Raw genomic sequence first — 21000 nt, 5'->3', positions numbered from 1 at the left:
AAGTAATGGAAACCAAACACCTCAGTGATGATTACAGTAGACACACTGATGTAAACAAGTCATGAAGAAACTTATTGGCAAATGTGTGCAATGTTTTCTAGCACTTTAAATATGATGGTTTATAGTATAAAGAGTTATAGTGTTCTGTTGGTTAATTACGTAAAACCAAAGTTTAACCAAAATGATTTATGATGCCAAATGACAAACTGTTGGTAGTTTGGGTCAGGATTGGGGGGTTAGGGTTAGTAGAATAGTAGTAGAGTTGCAAGATTATTCAAAAATGTGTATTATTGACTGATGATGATTACGGTACCATAAAGTACTAAATTGCAAACAGAATTTCAAAAAATACACCCACTCTTGCCTCTCCAAGTAAAAAAAACAAAACAAGCTATATTTTGCCTGCAAAGCACCAGATCCAGCTCAAAGAGTAGTCAAATCATTCATAACAGTCATGCACTGTACAGCCAAAAACAATCCAAACAACTGTCCATTTTCTGCAGCAGACGCTGGTCTCACAGTGCATTTACCAAACACAAGCTGATATCAGAACATGACAAACACGCACGCTACAGGACAGTGCCTGTAAAAACAGAGATGAACAACCAAATAGACATTAAGAGAACTACTTTACAAGACGATGGCTGTATCAACACTTGCCAGGCTCATGTATTTCTAGAATCTGTAAACTCCAAAAGACTTTACACTCATCTAACTCTGTTTCTGATCAGTCACATTTACAGTCAATCTATTCTTTTCCCCATCACTATCTCTAATTCTTGGTCTTGCTCCTTCAGAAGAGAGAGCAGAGTCTAATCAATCAGAGGAAAAAGTTATTCATTATCAACACTGTAGAGTAGAGTTTATTCTTCAAAAGTGAAAATGAGAAACAATTAAATTGTGTGACTAATGAGCACATTTTGTTCAATGTTGATATTCCATTTATAAAGGACATGAACCACCAACAGTGGATTGATGGATACCTGTAGAGTAGAGGGGGACAGAGCCAAACTTTGGATATTTACAAAATGGTAAAATTTCACTTTGAACTTAAGTATGGACAAATTTACCAGACACCAGGACAAATGGGATGTACATATGTTATAGTTTATTCTTTTTGTCTTGTCCTGTTTTGTTTGTTTCTTTGTTATATGAACATTTAAAAAAAGAAAATTGAGAAAAAGAAAACAGACATTTTGTTCAACAAATGAACATAAAATCTTGGACATAAAACAACAACCAAAAATGGCAAATGAAAACGATAGTGTACCTGTGGAATGTACTTTTGGCTACAGTTACATGGGGGGCATGTGCCTGACTCACTTTTTAATGTTTTATTTGGTATATGGTTCATTCTTTGTTTTTTCATTTAGTTTTTTCACTCTCTGTTTTGTTTTTATGATACAAAATAAAAGAAAGAACATTGAAGAAGAATAGAATAGACATTTGTTTTCGTAATGTAAATCTCAAAGGACCTAATGTCACTTGATATTTCCTGTCTTTTTTAATACAATATTGGCGTTCACATGAGCCTCTGGTGGAACAGTCCGGAGAGGTGATAGAATTCCTCACAACAATACCTTTATCAGTCCATCTCCATAATGCCAGAACAAAAGCCTCCATTTACAAACATGCACATCGCCAACTGGACCGTCCCGCCCCGACCTTTGAACAAGCTCTTTCACTCTTCTGCTTTAGCCTCCCGACTTCACCGACCCGCAATTAGGAGACAGAAGACCAGTTTAATCCAAGCTGAGAAAGAAACTTGATATCGACATTGCTCTTTTGTTTGGTCCAAGTTTTGCTGATGGATGCGATGTTGATAAATGAGCCCATAGAAAAGCTCTCCTCTCAGTTTTCCAGATGATCCTGGACCACGCCCCACTGCCGGCTCCGGGCCAAAACCAGAGAGAGTCATATCAAACACATACCGAGTATATTTAGACAGAGCTGCCCCTGGACTACAGTTTGGAAGGATTTCTTACGAACATATGGCCTTGTTTTGGTCAGTACGCTCCTCGCACACATGAAATCATATCTGTTGCCGTTAGATTTCTGTCCAGTCAATTTATTAATGCTCAATGGGAATATTTATCACATTTTATCAATTCAATTTCACAATATCTTCCCTAGAATAGCTCCTGGAAATGAGACCGTTCATGTGGTTTCTGCAGCTCATTATCTGTTAAATATGTACCTTTGTTTGGAATAGCGCTTTGCCAGGTAATAGTTGTTAAATTCAAATATTGTAAAAATCATGGTTTATGCTCAAGCCTCTATTCTTCCTTTAATATTAAACTGCATGTGTTTTTCCAAATCGCTGACCCTTACAATTGCTTTTTTCTTATCTTTATAACCAAATAAGTTATTATGTTATTATTATAATATTAGTATTAGTAGTCCACTAGTCAGCGATTATTTTTTTTATTCAAATGATTATTTTTATTGTACCCTGAGACATTTTTAACCAAAGATTGAAATATTGAGAATACAAAGAAAGTCTATTGATGATCTTTTCTTTACATATTGATTCAAACAATGTCACTGTCTTTTTGCATGTGTTGCAGGGTTTGTAAAGTAATTATTACAATTATCAAAATACATAGCCTTATTGATAGCGTTGTTGTTTTTTTTACTGTAGAATCACACTTATCCTAGTTTGAACCTAGTTTAGTCCTGAGTTTTGGCCCTGTTCATGTCCTGTTTTGGGATTGTGCGAATAAGAATAGAGCAAAATACAAAAGATTATATAGAAAGGGTCTACTACTCTATGACGTGTACCGTAAAATACTGCTTCAAAAACTCTGCACCACCTTTCATTTGTATCCCTCTTTTACACCTCTTACAGTCAATTTCTGTAACATTTTACATCACCACTCCCGTATGCGCTGGTACACTCATTCATGTTTTCTATTCATGTGTTTAAAAATCATTCTGTACCTTTAATTTTGTCCAATCTTTTCCACTTGCTCAAGTTCAAATGTTCCATTGCATCTTTACGTTTATTTCTAAGTAAAGGTTTAGAGCCTGGAAACAGAACCCAGTCCGGACATAAACTCAATGGATTTATATGGAGTGCCCAGGAAGGAACGGGGGAATTCCAGTAGCACATGTGCGGTCCATCTTCCAAAGGAATTTTTAAAGACCTTGACGAAAACCAAGAAAAAAAAAGAAATAAGGACCAAAATGGAGCTTGAAGATCATTGATGTTTGAAAATTGTACACAACATGAAGCGTATCAATGCGTCTGGTGAAAGGGGAGCGTGTTGCCGTGGAATTTAAGACCCACGACGAGGAAAGTCCTTGAGACATGCACTTTGGCAGAACCAGCTGTTGCCGTCTACGTTTTAAAGATTTGATAGACTCCCCAGTGAATTCTTCCATGTTGTAGGCTAGTATTTACTCCGCACCGCCCCCCTAATGTAAATCCACACCTGATTTATGACTCGTTCCATGAAATCAAGTTATTATCTTGTTGCGTTGGTCTATGGAATGTGTGTTATTTTAATGCTTTTAAGGCTGTTTTGTTGCCTTGTCTGTCGTTCAACATGGCTCTTGGTTTTGGACATTGTTACGCGAGTGTCTGTTTAGTCTACATTACAGGAAAGGGAAATATGGCCTAAATCTTGTATTTTATATGCAATAACAACATTATTGGCTATATATTTGACGCTAGACCAAATATTTGATGGTGGCATCTAAAATATTTGTACTAACTTGTTTAAGAAAATATAAGTGATAGTTATTCCCTTTTTTCCACTCCTCACAGCCTTTTTCAGTCATGTTTTTTTAGGTTCTGCAGAGCCTTGACAGTCAGCATTAGCGTTCGCAATTAGCTGCAATCTCTGTCTGCCTACCCTTCTCAACTGCCAGGATAATCAGCACACACTAGTTTATGTTTCCAGAAAGCAAATGACAATATGATATGAAGGATATGATATGATACATGTTATTTATTTAGGTATATTGTGACACTAAACCAATATCCTATGCGTGAATACACTCTTTTATATAATGTTGAGTTAATTTTCATAAACAAATAAGTATGTCTTTTTAATCATTGGGGCTTGACATTTACTCTTTGTATAATTGTTTTTGTAAAGGTCAAATCTGTTTTTAGTGTCATAAAAATATTATCCCGTCCCTCCTTGATCAAGTTAGCTCAACTCTGTTTTCATTTATAATATTATGGAGAAAATGCTACTGAAAAGGAGGAAAATAATGAACAAATAGGCTCAGTAACTACTCAGAGTTGGGGTTAGGGAATAAAAGATCACTCTTAACTAGATAATGTGTCTGTATTCTTGGTAAAAAGTACTACCACACGTTATACTTGTGTAAAACCTACATTCATGTATAATGTGTACATACATTTAGCTCTTGCATTTCTAAGAATACACGCTTTCGTTCATTATACAATTATATCATTTGAGTATATACATCGCTTCAATGTATACAAAACATAAGATAAATGCCCGAGTATGAACATGAAGAATAGGAATAATAGGAATATTATTCAAATTTTCAAAATTTGGAGTCATTTTTGTATCTTCTTTCATGGTACTTTGTACTTTCTGTACATCCTTGTATGTCAGGTCACTCTTCTTCGGTTTGTTCTTTTCCGCTTTTGCAAAATCAGACTCTGAACGTTTGAGCCTTCGTTGATATTTCCTCCTTTTATGTTTTGAGACCTTTTTCCCATGATTTTTGATGACCCAAAATGTTCTTATTTACTTTAGAAACTGGCACATTTGTTATTTTGGCAGTATTTTCAGGAACCACGTTTTCTGTTAGATGTTCATGAGGTTGATTCAGACGAGTGCAAAGTAAAACCGTCTGTGCTTCACAGACAGATTCAGTCAGATTCTTTGTACGATTCCTCACTGGCTCCTCCTCATGTAAACATGATCCGTTACATCCATGGAGGAGTTCTCTGTGCTCAAATCTATGACAGAATTCAGATTATAACAAAAATGAGCTGTTGTTGTTGTTGTTGTTGTTGTTGTTGTTGTTGTTTTTTATGGCTGTTGTTGTTGTTGTTGTTGTTGTTTTATGGCGGTTGGCATCCAAGTGTTGCATTACCGCCAGACTTTATTCCTCAGACTTTTCGTAGTCCTCAGACTGTCGTAGTCCGTAAAAGTACTCCTTCCATTGCTTTGGTGTTACAAAGCCCATGAGGTCATGATATGTCTTTGTGACTAGAATAGTTGTTGTTGTTTCAGACAACAACCGGCTTTATTCCAGGGAGACTCTTCTTCATCTTCCTCTCCTTCTTTGACGTTCGGTGCTTCCACCGTACAGCTTTATTCTTTAGGCTTCATTCTATAGGCTTTAATATTTCCACTGATGTCGCTGCTTGGTAGCCGTGCGTCTACGAGACTGGACGAGGACAGGAGACCACCCCCACCCCCATCTCGTCACTCTGATCACTCTGACTCCCCAAAAGCAGACCCCCATCACTCCGACTCCCATTTAGCGCCTTTAGCCTGTTTTCTATATCTGCCCAATCAAGCTCCTTTGTTCCAAGGAATCTCCCTGCAGCTTTAGCAATGATCCTGATCCTTTCAGTTCTGCTTTGAGTCTGAGCAGCACAGTTTACAACATCCACCATAAAGAGTACAAAATCCTCTCTATCCACAACCAGGGTATTCTCATTAATTCTGGAACCTGCACACTTGGGACCTCCACTCCTGAAACCCTCACACCCCTTGGGAGCCACGCTGGCCTTTCTCATTTCGTCCTGGCTGGGAGCAGCGCTGGCTCCTCTCTCTGTATTTACTCTAAACTCGTTACTTGAAACTTTCTTGACTGCATCTGCATAGGATATATCTTGAGAGACCTTTATTTTCTGCACCTCAGCAGCTCTTTTGCTAAACCTGCATCCCCCGTAGGCAGAGCTATGTTCTTCCCCACAGTTACAGCACTTCAGTTTTGCACCCACGTCACACTTCCCATACTCATGATCTCCTGCACATTTACCACATCTTTGCTTCCCTCTACAGACCGCTGCAATATGCCCAAAGCGCTGGCACTTAAAGCAACGCAGGGGCGGCGGAACATATGGCCTGACGCTATAGCACATGTACCCAATGAACACCTTACTAGGCAGGCACCTCCCTTCAAGTGTTACCATTACCGACAAGCTGTCACATCTTACCCCAAACCGGGTCACCTTCAAACGCCTAGCGTCCACCACCGTAACTCCAGTCAAATTCTCCTTAACTTCATCCACAGACGTCGCCGTAGGGACACCTACGATAACTCCTCTGACCGTGTTTCTTTCAGCATCAGACACAAGAATGTCCTTTCCACCCAGACGTTTAGTTCCAATCGCCTTCCGTTGCTGAGCCGCGTCCTTGCACACGACCAGCAGCGAGCCATCTCTAAGGACACTCGCACTCTTGATCACTCCCACAGCTACAGTTAGGCTCTTTGACAATGCCACTGAATTCCACTCCTTAAAGGATGCACTATCCTGTGCAAGCTTTATGATCACCTTACAGTATCTGCTCTCACCCCGGATGTCAATAGCTTCAGCCTCATCCTGCTGCTCATTCCCAGAACCCTCGGACGAGCTAAGGGACTTTTTACGTTTCCGGGCACGTGCAGGCAGAAAAGGCTGCTCCTCCACGCCGTCCAGAATGTCTTCCATCCCCGATCCACTCTCCTCCGCCATCTCCCGTCTCTCCAGACCGGGTGTTGAGCAAGGTCTCCTCACAGTTGTTGTTTTATGGCGGTACTTTGTTCCAAGGTTTTTTATGGCGGTTAGTATCCAAGTGTTACATTACCGTCAGACTTTATTCTTTAGACTTCATTTTTCAGAGTCCGAGCGGGTTAATTCCAGGGCTGACTCTTCTTCATCTTCCTCTCCTTCTTTGATGTTCGGCGCTTCCGCCACAGCTTTATCTTTTAGGCTTCATTCTTTAGGCTTTGATATTCCCACTGATGTCGTTGCTTGGCAGCCGTGCCCAAAGCGCTGGCACTTAAAGCAACGCAGGGCCGGTGCAACATATGGCCTGACGCCATAGCTCACGTATCCAAGGAACACCTTACTAGGCAGGAATTAGCGTTAGCATTAGCGTTAGCATTAGCAATTTACTTTTGCAAATACTGAAAAATATTCTGGTATGTAAAAATGTGTAAAGCAATAGCCCCCCTAAGACGGTGAAAGTGACCGTAAAGAGGTATAAAATGATCTTCCCATTGTGACGTGGATAATTAAGCTTCGTTAGTGTTGATTGGATCCCCTTCCTGGAATCTAACATTGTTTTCCTTTCATTTTGCCCTGTTATATTGAAAGCATCGCACTGCATGACTTTGGGTCCAACTTGTCTTCGCTCTTCCTCAGGCCGCGGCAGTGACTCAGAGTCGGACGGCCCTTTCCACAGGAGGATGCCGGACGTGCGTAAAGACGACATGTTGGCGCGCCGGACCTCTGTGAGCGAACCCAAAGCCGCCATGCCATTCAACCAGTACCTCCCCAACAAGAGCAACCAGAGCGGCTACGTGCCCCTGCCCCTGCGCAAGAAGAGGAGCGACAGCAGCGACAGCAGCCGCAAGAGCTGGAGCACGGCCACCTCGCCTGTCGGGGGCGAGCGGCCGCTCAGGTGAGACGCACAGGCCACCTTATTCTTATTGGGACTTAGATGTTTTCTCTGCTCGATAACAATGATTTGACCCTTCTCAAACACACTGACATCTTTTCCATGACCACGGGATTTGTCTTTCCACATGGTTGTTAAGTTGGGTCATAAGTTGGGTTTAAATACTGAAAGATCATTAAAGAGCTGACCATCAAGCACTGGACTGAAATAACTGCAATGATATGGAAAAACTTACTCTTTGACTGAATTTAAATATGGATATATTTAACAAACACTGGGACAAATGGGACATAGGGGGACATGTGCCTGACTGAACATTTTACTCTCTGGATTTGTCTTTGGGCTGCTTTTTTTCCTTTTTGATGATCAATTTCACTCTGGAATTCGGACTGGTTTAAATACTTCTGAGGAGGCATAGTTAGCTTACTTCCTATAGTTGTATAATGCATCATAGATACAAAACATATATTTAAAGGGATCTGTTGTGCAGACGTACGGCCTATGGGACAAACCCTTTCCAGAGCCTGTCCATGGAGGATGGAAGAGACGGCAGCCTGTCCCTAAAGGAGCTCTCCTGTGGGTGAAGGGGCAGTGCAGGTAGTTGTTAGGGGCTGTGATGGTTTAATATCATATGGTAAACCCAATAAATATTCAAGTCATGTTTAATTCACAGCACAAAAATCAACAACCTCCGGTATCGGCCTCAGATAACAGTGACTCTTAAACCATACAATGTATTTTTATAAGAGCGATCTCCATTTTGCCCTGTTGAGTTCCACTGACACTGTAAAGCAGGCGTAGACGTCAGCTGTGGATTCCCTGCAGTCGTTCATTGTGCAGACGGACAGTGTTATGGAGTAAATCCTTTGCTTTGTTGCTTCCGCTCACTCAGGCATTCACCCGGGGAGGCTCTGATGGAGCCCAGATGTTAGTCCACACTGACAGAAGACAATGTGTGAAATATACTGTGCAGGGACAAAACACAGCAGATTTACTCTAAGAGGTCAGAGGTCATTCTGCTTGGGCTCTCAACACTCTTGGCTCCTCTGCATGAGTTTGAAATCTGTTCCTGAGGATTGTCAAGGATCAGGGAAATACAATAGTTGCACTGTGATTGTATAAATTACAGCAAATTAAGAATCAAGAAAACTTTGTTAATCCCAGGGAGAATTAGAAATATTCTGTAGCAGTCGTTTAGTTGGAGTTAGATTGAACTGATATGCAACCTTATGTAGACCAGGATGTATGATCATGGACCACGTTTTACTATAATAGCAAACATTTGTAGAATGTGAAGCTTGTGGTGGCTTAACTTATGTTGAAAATGTAACACATATTTTCATTGATGATAATATTAATAATACATAACAATTGTATAGCGCTTTTCATAACACAAGAGAAAAACACAAACTAAACCGTAAAATGTAAAAAAAAAAATATGTAAATTTGTCAATTTCCCATTGATTAAAGACTTTTCAAAAATATAGTTGGAAAACATGCTGGGAGCTATTCAGAAATGTAACTCAGAAACATCTTTGGGTGTTTTATAGAAGAAACCTCCAAAAAACATGGAGGTTTCTTCTTGTTTTTCTTTTTTTTTCTCAATTCAGATTTCAGTCTCTCAAATGTTGATGCTCCTGAACTTTTGAATCAAATAGTTGTCAGAAATCACTCAATTACTGGTATATATGTTTCCTAAATTGTTCAGCCCTACTAAACCTTTACACTCATTTTCAAAAGTCTATGGGAAAAATATATAGAAAATGTACTTCCAGAAGGTCCAAAAAAGGAAAACATTTAATATGACTGGAAAAAGTAGCTTTAAATCCATTCCATATTTCATATTTTTCAAGTTTTACATTGTTAATAACCCATGTTCATTTACTGTATAAGAGCTATTTACATGTTCTATTTTTCTTTTTTGACCATCCTTACCTCCCATATACTAACATTCCATTGCCTCATATTCATACTTCATAGTCCGTATGAGCAGCCTAGTTTAGCGCTCTCCTTCAGAACCAGCCCCTGCGTTTCCCCCGTCCTGCCCCCTAAACCTCAGCTCCAGACCAGGGAGGAGCGGCTCAGCGACAGCCCCAGAGAGGATGAGCAGAGCTGGGCCAGAGCAAGCAGTGTGCCCCCTCCTCACATCCAGAGCCCCCTCGTTCACCTGACCCCCCTCATTCACCTGACCGTCGCCTCGGATACAAGGTCTATACTTCTACTAGTAAATTCAGAAACCGCTTTGTTAAAAAATCATAGCACTTTGTTAGTTAGTTTTAGTTTTAAAGAAGAAAAACAATCCGCTTTATAAAAACTACTTTAATTAGTCTTAATTAAAGCATGAACTATTAATAATGATCAAATTGTTTTTAATGAATGATTCAGTCTTTCGTTCTATTTAATTATTACCATAACCCTTGATTAAGTCATTACTCAGCATTAATCATTTTTAACAAACTATTCATGTTATTCACTGTTCATTATGAATTATGTCTTTGTTCATGCTTTATAGAGCCTAATTATTATAAAGCGTTACCTTTATTTGTTTATTTATAGAAAAGGGAGCGATTCATCTATAACGTAATCTTCTGTAGTGTTGGCAAAACTAATTTATCTAATCAATGAAAAAATAATTAAGTTTCTATACATGTGTTCAGAAGAGTATTTGTGGTTGGTTAGTTTTTACAAAATAATAATAATAATAATAAGACGGTTTGAGTTAGATGTGCAATAAAGTGAGTCTTTATTCTACACAGGAAACGGCTAATGCTAGGTGTGCTAGCTTTGTTAGCAAACCACTTTTAGCCTGTATCATTTTAAAGTGCGGTCATGAGTTATTAAATATTATACAATTCTATGAGTTTTTTGTCTCACGTTTAAAGTTGTGTAAAAATCCTGTTGAATAATTGTGGCGTTCTTAAATGACGTGTTCTATTGTCAATGCTCCATTTATTTCATAGTTAGGCCTCTGTCAATCTTGCATTTTGGCTGCTACATTGAATAATTATATTTTATTGATGTTTCCATAGTGCTGTTTTTTGTGGATTGATTTGGTCGTCAGCCGCAGTGAAGGAATTTCTCACAGATTTGTGAATTGTCCCAGGAAAAGACTTATTATTATTGTCTTTGATGGAGCACAGCTTGCTTTTTCCAGGTCTGGACTCTTGGCACTTTTTTGTTGCCAGAAGCATAGGAAAGGTTTATTGTTATTGTATTGCATCCATTCCTCTGTCTGACCTGCAAAACTCATGAATAAAATAGTCCATCTGAAAATACCTTCTTGCACCAAAATTTGCTGAACCTTCGTGGAATTGTCTGTAAGAACGGAATTTCTTCTTGGGGATGAATAAAAGTAATTCACCCTGGAGAGACAAAGAGACCACGAGAATGGACTGTTTAGCAGCTTTATTCGTGAGTTATTTGGCGCTCAGACCCCGGCGGAAGACGTTGCAATCATGGGCACTCCATGATCTATTTGTATTAGATGTCTCCCCCCGGAGCCTGGAGACTGGTGGTGGTAGATGTGGAGAGAAGGTAGAGGATGAGGGGAATGCAGAGGAGGAGCTGGGGAGGCGGTGGGTCGCAGTACGGTTTGAGCGGCCGAGCCATCTGCCTGAGGCTTAAATGCGACCGCCTGTGCGCTGATTGTAGCGGGGAGGAGTAACTTGAGAGCGTTGATTGGGGATGAGGAGCAGGTGCGAGGGCCATGATGCAGACGCCCCCTGACCTTTCACCCTCCTTTGGCCAGGAAAAACTGCATAACCTCTTTGGGATAAGCGCAGAAACCTGGGAGAGTCCATGGTGAAGTGAGGGATCCGACTCTCACAGACGGACAGGCCACGCCCGCTTGAGTGCGATGATGGCGCTGGGGAGAGGGGTCCTTCCATGGAGGCCTTGACGTAGATGGATGGAGTTAGGTCTTCCAGGCTGAATTTACGCAGGCTTCATTTCTGATTCTGATTCTGATTCTGATTGACAACAGTACAGACTTTGGTAGCAAGTGTAGCTTTGTGGCAGATTTAAGGGGAAGTCCTCTGCATTTGACCCGTTCTTCAATGTCACTCTAGCGTGTAACGTGGAGATATTTGGAATAATCTCTGTAGAACTTGGATCAATGTGTTTGATGTGTGAAGATGAACAATAAAGCTATTAGAGGTTATGAAGCTTGTTAGCACAAAGAAACTATTTTAAACATTTTTGTTCAGAGGGTTGCATCATTTCTGGTTGATTTTTGGAAACTTTTGCTCAAAATGGAAGGATTTTTTGGGCTGTAACTAACAACTATTATAATTAGTCGAGCAGTTTATTATTTTTCTTTGATTTGTCGACGATTCAAACGATTATTTTGAGACTCATTGATGAAATTCACAATTGTTTTATTCTTTTTGATTTAATTATGCCGCTGTCTTTGTAATAAAAAGGTATTATATGTTTTAGCATCTGTAATGTCCAGATAATGACTACGACAATGAAAATACGATTATTTTTATTGCTGTCGATCAATTTTTGCAGCCATAAAGGAAATGTTTAAAAACTTAAATCTTTCAACTAACTATAAACAAGATAGAGATTATTCATTTGTGAATCAATGTAGACATAAAAGAATGCAACAAATATTAAACTTGAATAATTTAAAGATTTTTATGCTACAAAATCTCTGTTGGTCATTATCCAGTTGTGAAACATCTGTTTGCATTTGAATGTAACGTTGACTGAAAGAAGTAATTCACATTGTATCATTACGTTTGCTCTTCAAGCGCTTTGTCGTTTTTACAGTATAATACATGTTTGATACGATTACGATCTGTAGTCTGCTTTATTACCCATTCTCCAGTTCTCCTGCTCGCTCCTGCTCCGAGGAACTCTTCAACCGTTCAGCAGTCTCACTTAAACTTAGCGCCTCGCCTGAACGCCACAATGTCGCTGTAAAGGACCGGCTCGCCCCCAGCACCACCCCCAGCACCACCCCCAGCACCACCCCCAGCACCAGCACCAGCACCAGCACCAGCACCAGCACCAGCACCAGCCTGTCTGTGCCTGCCTCCCTGGCCGCCTCTCCATCGGCTGAACCAGGGCGCAGTAAAAACAGGGCCCTGAGCGAAAGTGACGACCCCCAAGGAGCTGCTGCTGCTGCGGCTGCTGCGGCTGCTGCGGCTGCTGCGGCTGCCTGGCCGGACAGCAGCAGTCTTCCAACAATGTGAGACATAAGAACTATAGAATGATGGACTGGCTCTGCATGAAATGTGCAAATGCCGCTCGGATGATAAAGGTTAAGGCTGCAGCGCTACGTTTGCTCAATTCTTTTTTTATTTGCTAGACCGCCATCTTTCAATTGACATTTGTTTGAATTTAATTTTTGCTTTCCTGCACTTGATTCTGCTGTAAAGGGATCGGGAGTGTTTTGTCACTGCAGCATTCTAGTATATTTATTATATTTTAGTAAAAGTTGATGGACATGTTTGAAAACTAGTAAACTAGAGTTAGGCTTTATTCAAATGTATTCTGACACTACAGTGGTCCAGCAGCTCTTTAGTTAACTATTTGATATAGTTTTGGTTAATTAGTTCAGGGTTCTTATAGCTGACCTGTATTTTAGTGCCGTTCTTCGACATGTTTGGGCTGCATTCGGCTGCCGTCCTCAAAATTGTCACTGGCGTAACTGTGACATGTTCGCTCAGCTGATTTCAACAGATTCTGGTGCTGTCGTCCTGCTCCATCTGCAGTTCGACTTCTTCAGAACTGTCTCCCAGGTGTGCGACAGTTGCTATGCCCCTCATCCCGATTCACAGGCATATTTCGATGTTATTCGTTGCGTTTTCCCAGTCCATGATGTGGTTCTCCCACTTCCTCCCATCTGAGCAGGCACGTGACATCATGTCACCCGAAACATGTCAAGATATAAAACACAGGCCTGGCAATAAGAATCCTAAACGTATTCAAACTTGGAAACCTAATCAACCTAATCGTTCTATCTTTTGGCCAGTGTTTATGGAGTTTCTGCTTACCAACAACAAAGATGGGAGATTTTTCCAATATAATTTGATTGATGACATTTGATCCCGATCTCTTTTGGAAAGAAATACAACATGGCACGTCTTTATTCATCAAACATTTGAAGGAGCAGTGTGTATTTTGGCAGCAAGTAACGCAATAGAGCCTTCTCATAGAGCCATTCATTTAAAAAGGAGAGCAAAATGAAAAACATGGATTGTGACATTTCTAGGCAACACAGACATACTGTATAAACAACAACTAAGGTTGTTGTTTATACAGTATGTTTATCGCATCTGGCAACGAATAATAAGAGACAATATTTAATTTCTAGCTTCATTTACCAAAATTGACATGAACTAAAGTAAACAATGCCAAAACAGCTGTGGTTTTTCATAGTTTGTGATGATTAAAGGATAAACTAAGTGCTAAAATGAGAAAAAATGAACAAGTTCATTTTAATCTGATGCAATTTAAGTTTTCCACAACTTTCAAAGGCCAAACTTTAACAATGTACAGAATAAAACTATATGATTAAATGCACAAGCACACAGCGGTCTCATTTTCACACTGCTTTTACAGATCTGTACTTGGGCAAAACAGACTTTATTACATGAAAAGAATGTCTGTAATGGTACCTAGAAGGGCCTAGTGAACGTTCCCAAAAGCACTTTACAGAAGGACAATGCATGAATATGTCTCTCAACGCAATTATAAAAATAAAAGATTCTCCATTGTTGCTTGGTACACACAATTCTACAAAAAATGTCAAACTTAACACCAGCGCTAATGCAACTGACTGTATCTCGGCACTCATCCCTCCCCATATGGCCAGCAGGCACACAGTAAAAAGGCCTTTACTGTGTGCAGTGTGTGTAGAGACGTGTGCTCTTCATGTGGGGGCCACCGCAGACCACAGGGGCCCCTCTGTGTTCAGCCCTCTGCACTCACTTGACGTTGACGCCTTTGTGGGGTCTAATAAAAGAGGCATGCTCGCGTTAATGGATACGTTTCAGATTGTAGAGATGACTTCCATGTGCATCTATCCTGCAGAATCATCTTTGTGAGGCCTGATGGGGAGACTTGACTCAAATAAACTGTTTCTATGACAGCATACTTTCATTTGTCCTCCGCTGTGGAAAGTCTGCCCCCTTGTGTTGAGGTTTGAAGCGTGACAGCAGAACTACATGAGGAGGAAAGTGAACATATGATTAGTTGTATTTAATGTATTTAGAGAATTCTATATTATTTGACATTTTGATGAGAAGCATGCGTGCCTTAAATTTGAAATTGTATGTGATTTATACATTCAAATTGTACTATGCAAGTGTTCTGATGGAAAGTCCTTCACCTTATTCACCGGAATGTTCCACAATATGGTATAAACTTATCGTTCTTTATTTCATTTATTCAGTTAAAGATTTTTTATTGCCTAAAAATACTCTTCAAAAATACTGTTTCGTGGAGTTACCTGGTTGCTTTCTTTTTTTTTTGCCGTCATCCCAGGCAAAACAACATCTCCATTGAGACTAGAAGGTTTTGGACCCTCCACCTAAAAACTTACATATTAACACCGTAATTTGTGACTGTTTAATTTGATTTAACCCTTCAGTACTTCATCATGCTGTAATATACCTAAAAGTCATCTTAATTTAAGCAAATATTGTCATTGTTGGCCTCCTCTTTATTGTTCTTTTTCTGTTCAGATTCAGCCGCACAGACATTGTGGCAGACGAGCCGCAGTAAGTTGCCCGCGCTGCTCGGCTCAGTCCTGTTTGTAACAAGTCTTAGTTATGATATGAATTGCAATTGTAACTGTAGTTTCATGTATAAGTGTCAGTTGTCTCTCACCAACATTTTGCTATAAACAAGTGACTCCGACGTTGCAGCTTTGACCACTCAAACATATCGATGTAGCTGCTTGTGTTATGCAATAATCACATCTAACAATAACTCAAATGCTGTGTGTGGCTTTGCATGAGAAAGCACATGTTTAACATATTAGAAATGTAATGCGTTGTCACAGTGAATAGAGGAATGTAACGATATGCTATCATGATATTAAAGTGTAGCAACATACGCCTAAAATGATGATGATTATTCCGGTGCACCAATTTTAGTATAGTATTTTATCTATAAATGTGGCAAAAATGATTATAATTCAACCCTATAACCCTAACCCTTTATGATAAATTAGCCTCCATCATTTGGATATTGTTACATCCCTACTGAGCACAAATATGGTCTAATGGCAAAGATAAATGGAACATAAAAGCACAATAAATATGCATTTTTTTTATATCCCAACCGAAATAAAAAAAACTAATTTAATGCATCTAATTATTTTTCAAACACTCCTGTATAATAATGCCACTCACAATTTGAAACGCTTTCTTAGCAAGTTTGCATCGCTTTGCTCGTTTGTTTAATGCCGTTTGTCGTAACACGAGCTCGTCCATGTTAAGTGAACGTACGTAAATCCCATGCAAACTGAAGTGTGGTTTCTGCCCTGTGTCTTCCAACAGGAGCGTGAGCATGATTGACATGCGAGACGGAGAGGACCCCCTGCTCCCGCCCCACAGCCAGGCCCGACACGAGCTCATGCATAACCAGTACAACCACATGAAGGAGGACGAGAGCCACTGGCAGGACGTGAGTCCAGAACACATCATCCTCTCTTAGATCCACAGGGTTCTAACGGCGAGATATTTAGCTTTAATTAAAACAATATAGCATCAAATATTATCCAGCTAGCAATGTAGAATTATTTTTTATTTTTGTTAATGTGATTTTTTTATTGTTTTTTAGTTATTTTATTATTTGTTTCTAGGCTGTCTAGGCTTGAAACAGTCTTTATTTAGTTACCAAACTAACAGATCAAAATATATTAAAGTAAGAATTTAGTTTGCTTGAAATTAAATCTGAAATGTCCTTTTTAAACAAAAAAAAATATTCCTGTGTTCTGATTGGTTCATGCAGATAACACCAATCTGTTTTTGTTCATAAAACCTTCAAAATTCAATCAAATGTTAATTGTCTATAGAAGTGATCAAGGAAAAGCAATTTATGACTAGCTAAATTTGAACTAAAATGTCAAAAAGAACCCTATATGTCGGGCACAATATATATAGCCAGAATATTTTTGGTTTATAATATATATATTTTAATTAATTCAGTAATGTCACAGTTATTAGTTTAGAGAAGACTTAAGCTCATAGAGACTAATAAAGAATATGATTTCAATAGAGCATTTTGGAACATTTCTGGTGGAGTATTGCATTACACTTGTATCTCCATGGAAACTGACCCCACTCACAGTAATAGTGCATGTTTTTCAAGGTATTTTTGAGCAACAAAACGCCTGTTATTGAAGAAATTAGTTGAATAAGTTGAATACCAATATGAATATTCCAGGAAAAGCAAAAATCGATCTATCCTTATTATTAAAATACTTTAATTAGAAACATATATACATTTTAATAAGTTTATGGTTAAGTATACGACGTTTTATCCACATTAGCAGTTAAAACAAATGCTCTTGTTTTTCATGTTCAAACACCTTCACTTTGCTCTTTCTTGATTTGTTAAAAAGCTGTGACTATGATGGATCTGTTAGTGTCATGTTGAGAATATTCTCGATTTTAATAATAAATCTTCAATTTTCACTGTTAATTTTGAACATTAACAGTACTAACTTTTAATTGTCATTGACATTTTTTTTTCCAAACATAAAACGACAAAACAAAAGAGAGGAAAAGAAAAAAATGTACCAAATTGTTATTAAATTAGTAAACAGAATTCTAATGAAGTAAACGACAACATTGTACACGTAGCAGGTGTTGAAACGGTGTGTGTGTTCTTGTTGTCTTGTCAGGACCTGGCGCGGTGGAAGAACCGGAGGAGGAGCGTCTCTCAGGACCTGATCAAGAAGGAGGAGGAGAGGAAGATGATGGAGCAGCTGCTGACTGGGGGCCCCGTCATCCCACACCGGCGCAGGAGCATCAAGACCTACAGGGAGATTGTGGAGGACAAGTGAGGGACAGATATTACAAATAAAGCTCATGTATTTCCAAATATCAATCATTCTTATGCTGTTATTATGACCACGTTATTTTATTGACTTCATGTTCAAATCTGCAGAACCGATAAGCCCCGCCTCTTCATAGTGACAGTTCAACATAACAAGCAGTTAAAGGTGCAATGGACGATTTTTCGGCGATTTGAGAACTCAGGCTGAAGTTTGCATGCCACTCCCCCGTGCTGATGCCACTCCCCCGTTCTCATGCCACTCCCCCGTGCTCATGCCACTCCCCCGTGCTCATGCCACTCCCCCGTGCTCATGCCACTCCCCCGTGCACATGCCACTCCCCCGTGCTGATGCCACTCCCCCGTGCTCATGCCACTCCCCCGTGCTCATGCCACTCCCCCGTGCTGATGCCACTCCCCCGTGCTCATGCCACTCCCCCGTGCTCATGCCACTCCCCCGTGCTCATGCCACTCCCCCGTGCACATGCCACTCCCCCGTGCTGATGCCACTCCCCCCGTGCGACTGATACAACGCACACGTGTGTTTGTTTATTAGCGCGACAGATCGCATCTCTCGTCTCCCGTAGATTTCCGTCCACTTCTGCGTCAGCTTGAACTGTCTTTCTCTGTCTTCATTTTGCCCCGTACACTGAGGGAACTATATTATGATAGATCAATGCGCTTAGGCACGCGGAAACGTGGGGACGAGCCGCACGAGGCTGCAGGTGAGCGGTAGGTGCGTTTTATGATTGATACGTGCAGGACAAATCGGCCGTCCACGCCACGAGGAAATAAGACTTAGATTTGTGCCAAAAAAATCATCCATTCAACCTTTAATTTAGGTGTTTTTATTGTTGAAAATGTTTTTGAAGTGTAATTTGTAAATCCTCTCTCTTTATTCTCTTTCGCAGAGAGCGTCGAGAGGAGGATCTACGCATCGCCTACAAAAACGCCAGGACCCAGGATGAGGCCTCTGCCATCCTCCAGCGATACGCCCAGCGCTTCTCCATCAGCGAGACCATTCTAGAACGACTCCAGCTCCCCAAACTGTTAGACCGCACCGTCTCCGCCGACCCCTCCTGCCCCTTCCCCCTGTCCATCTCTCTGTCTCCCACCTCTCCAGAGCCCCCTGACACCGACCCCAACGGCCCCCTGCGATACCTGCGCCAACAGTCCGCCCCCACGCCCAAGTTCACGTCCACACTGGAGGCGCGGGTGGGGGAGTATCCCAAAGAATGGTCTCACACGCCCCAGATCAGGTCGCGGTCGTCTGAGCCCCCCTCGTCCAGAGCGCTGTCGCCCAAACCTGTGCCTTTGCTGACGCCCAAGCCTTACGTCCAATCACGCAGCTCCACCGACTCATGGAGCGGAAAGGTGAGAGAATTCACAGGCATTATGTACTATTTCCATTATTATTTGTTTTCTGCATTTGACCCATCCTTTAGAGTCACTCCAGAGTCACTGGGTAAAACTGTATCAAGTAGTGATCTCTAATTCATTTAGAGAAAAGAGTTGTCACAATGTCAAATGAAAAGAAACAACTACACTTTATATTGGTTCCAATTACTACACATTTTATACTGTTTATGAACAAAGTAAGAACCGTCCTGGGACTTTAGTTGGCACTGACTCTTGGGCCTATTGTTAATTGTCCCTGAATCTGCGAAAAGTTCCTACTCTGTGAAACGCCTTTCATTTGAACTGTTGGAATGTTTGTACCCAGAAAACCAGTGGTGGATCTACCAGTAACTCTCCAGCCCCTGACAAGTATTTAGGAATTATACATATTACTCAGAATAATTCTCATTTATGTCATCACATGTCTATTATGTGTCAAAATGATCCACGAGATATACGATTTTGGAGAATTCCAATCTGCAGGATTACCATACTGAAAATACATTTCCCCCTCTCTGTTCTGATACTAAGAACAGCCAGAGTGTTGACACTTTTATTAGTTTTATCTTATTATTATGTATTTTAGTTTAAACAAAGTATGACCTTAATGTGTGTTGGCCCTGCAACAAGTTGGCCACTGTCCGGGATGTACCCCGCCTAAGGCCCCAAGTCACTGGGATAGGCTCCAGTCACCCGCGACCCCGAAAGGGAACAAGCGTTAGAAAAGATGGATGACCTTAATGTGATGCCTATGATGACAATTGATAAGCCCTTCCACCCTAACTGCAAGTTGCCCTGTATAGTACACATTTCCTACTTTGCATGTCCCTGTGGCCTCCTCCCTCCTCCCTCCCAGGCCTCATGGGTAAATCCTCTTTGCTCACTGGTTTTACATTCTACACCATGGTGATGAGGAGGAGTCTTTAAACGCGGGACATCAAACTTCCTCTTAACCAATGTTTCATTTATCCCGAGTGTTCTCCAAAAGGCCTGTTTCCTCATCCTGACTTTGACAAATGGGAAAATGGTTGACATGATTGTATGTATTGGCATGGAGTGGGTGAGATGTAAGGACACGATTAAAGTAGAACTCAACCAGGAAGACACAAGAACTTGAACCAGCCCAAATGAACTAGACCAGGACTTGGTAAAAATGGGACCAAATTGGAACTCAGCCAGATAAAAAAACAGGAATTAAAGATTAAATTAGGACCTGACCAGCACAAACATGCACAGTTCATATACTGGACTAAAGCAGGAGGTTTATATCCCAACAAATCATGGACTAAACCAGAGCCAAAACCAACACATTTTTAGGGTAAAAAGACTAACTGAACCGGTATCAAACCAAAGTCTTAACAAGGACTAAACCAGGACCTGAACTAACAACAAATCCAGTGCAAACTAGGACTAAGTCTGGTAAATTGGACAAAACCAGAATTTGACCCGGCCAAAACCAAGCTCTAGACAATTACACATCCTGGGACTAAATCTGAGACTAAATCTGGAGCACAATCTGCACTAGACTAAACCAAGACTAGAACGAGACAGAAAACCATCAGGACTAAACCCAAAACTAAACTGGGACTAGATCAGAATGAAACAAAGACAAGAACAGAGCCAAACCAAGTCCACATCAGGATTAAAAAGGCCTCAATTTAGCACCAAATAACGACAAAGTGTGAATGGGCTCAAACCAAGTGTCAACGCACAATCCAGAACAATTGGACTAAACTTTGGCCCGTCTAAAGGACTTGGCCAGAAAACCATCTCCAAATCCAGTCAGAAGTTAGAAACCATGAAGAAACTAACCCTGAACCTGGACTACAAACACCCTACTAGGACTAAACCAGAACCAAAATGTGTATCAATGACAAACTGGAGCATTTCCTACAGCCCAGATTAACAGAGCGAGTGAACCAGAGCTCTTTTGGAATGTCTCGTAAGGAGCCTGAGAGGAGCCGGGCCCTCTCAATGGAGC

The 21000-nt window shown here is 40.6% G+C and overlaps 1 protein-coding gene across 3 annotated transcripts in view; it reads left to right on the top strand.

Annotated features, from left to right (window-relative positions):
• limch1b (LIM and calponin homology domains 1b) overlaps positions 1 to 21000 on the top strand; it is a 60205-nt gene that overhangs the window by 15620 nt on the left and 23585 nt on the right. For all 3 annotated transcript variants that reach the window (XM_072434890.1, XM_072434881.1, XM_072434873.1), the window contains exons 5-9: positions 7349 to 7607; positions 15302 to 15337; positions 16121 to 16247; positions 17470 to 17627; positions 18533 to 18995. In XM_072434890.1, the coding sequence (XP_072290991.1) occupies positions 7349 to 7607; positions 15302 to 15337; positions 16121 to 16247; positions 17470 to 17627; positions 18533 to 18995 (1043 nt within the window). The remainder of the gene's footprint in view (positions 1 to 7348; positions 7608 to 15301; positions 15338 to 16120; positions 16248 to 17469; positions 17628 to 18532; positions 18996 to 21000) is intronic.

The sequence above is a fragment of the Eucyclogobius newberryi genome, unplaced genomic scaffold (assembly GCF_026437365.1).
Source record: "Eucyclogobius newberryi isolate DKJ021-1_F unplaced genomic scaffold, fEucNew1.0.hap1 SCAF_11, whole genome shotgun sequence".
Classification (NCBI taxonomy): Eukaryota; Metazoa; Chordata; class Actinopteri; order Gobiiformes; family Gobiidae; genus Eucyclogobius; species Eucyclogobius newberryi.
This window is presented reverse-complemented; position numbering and strand designations above follow the sequence as displayed.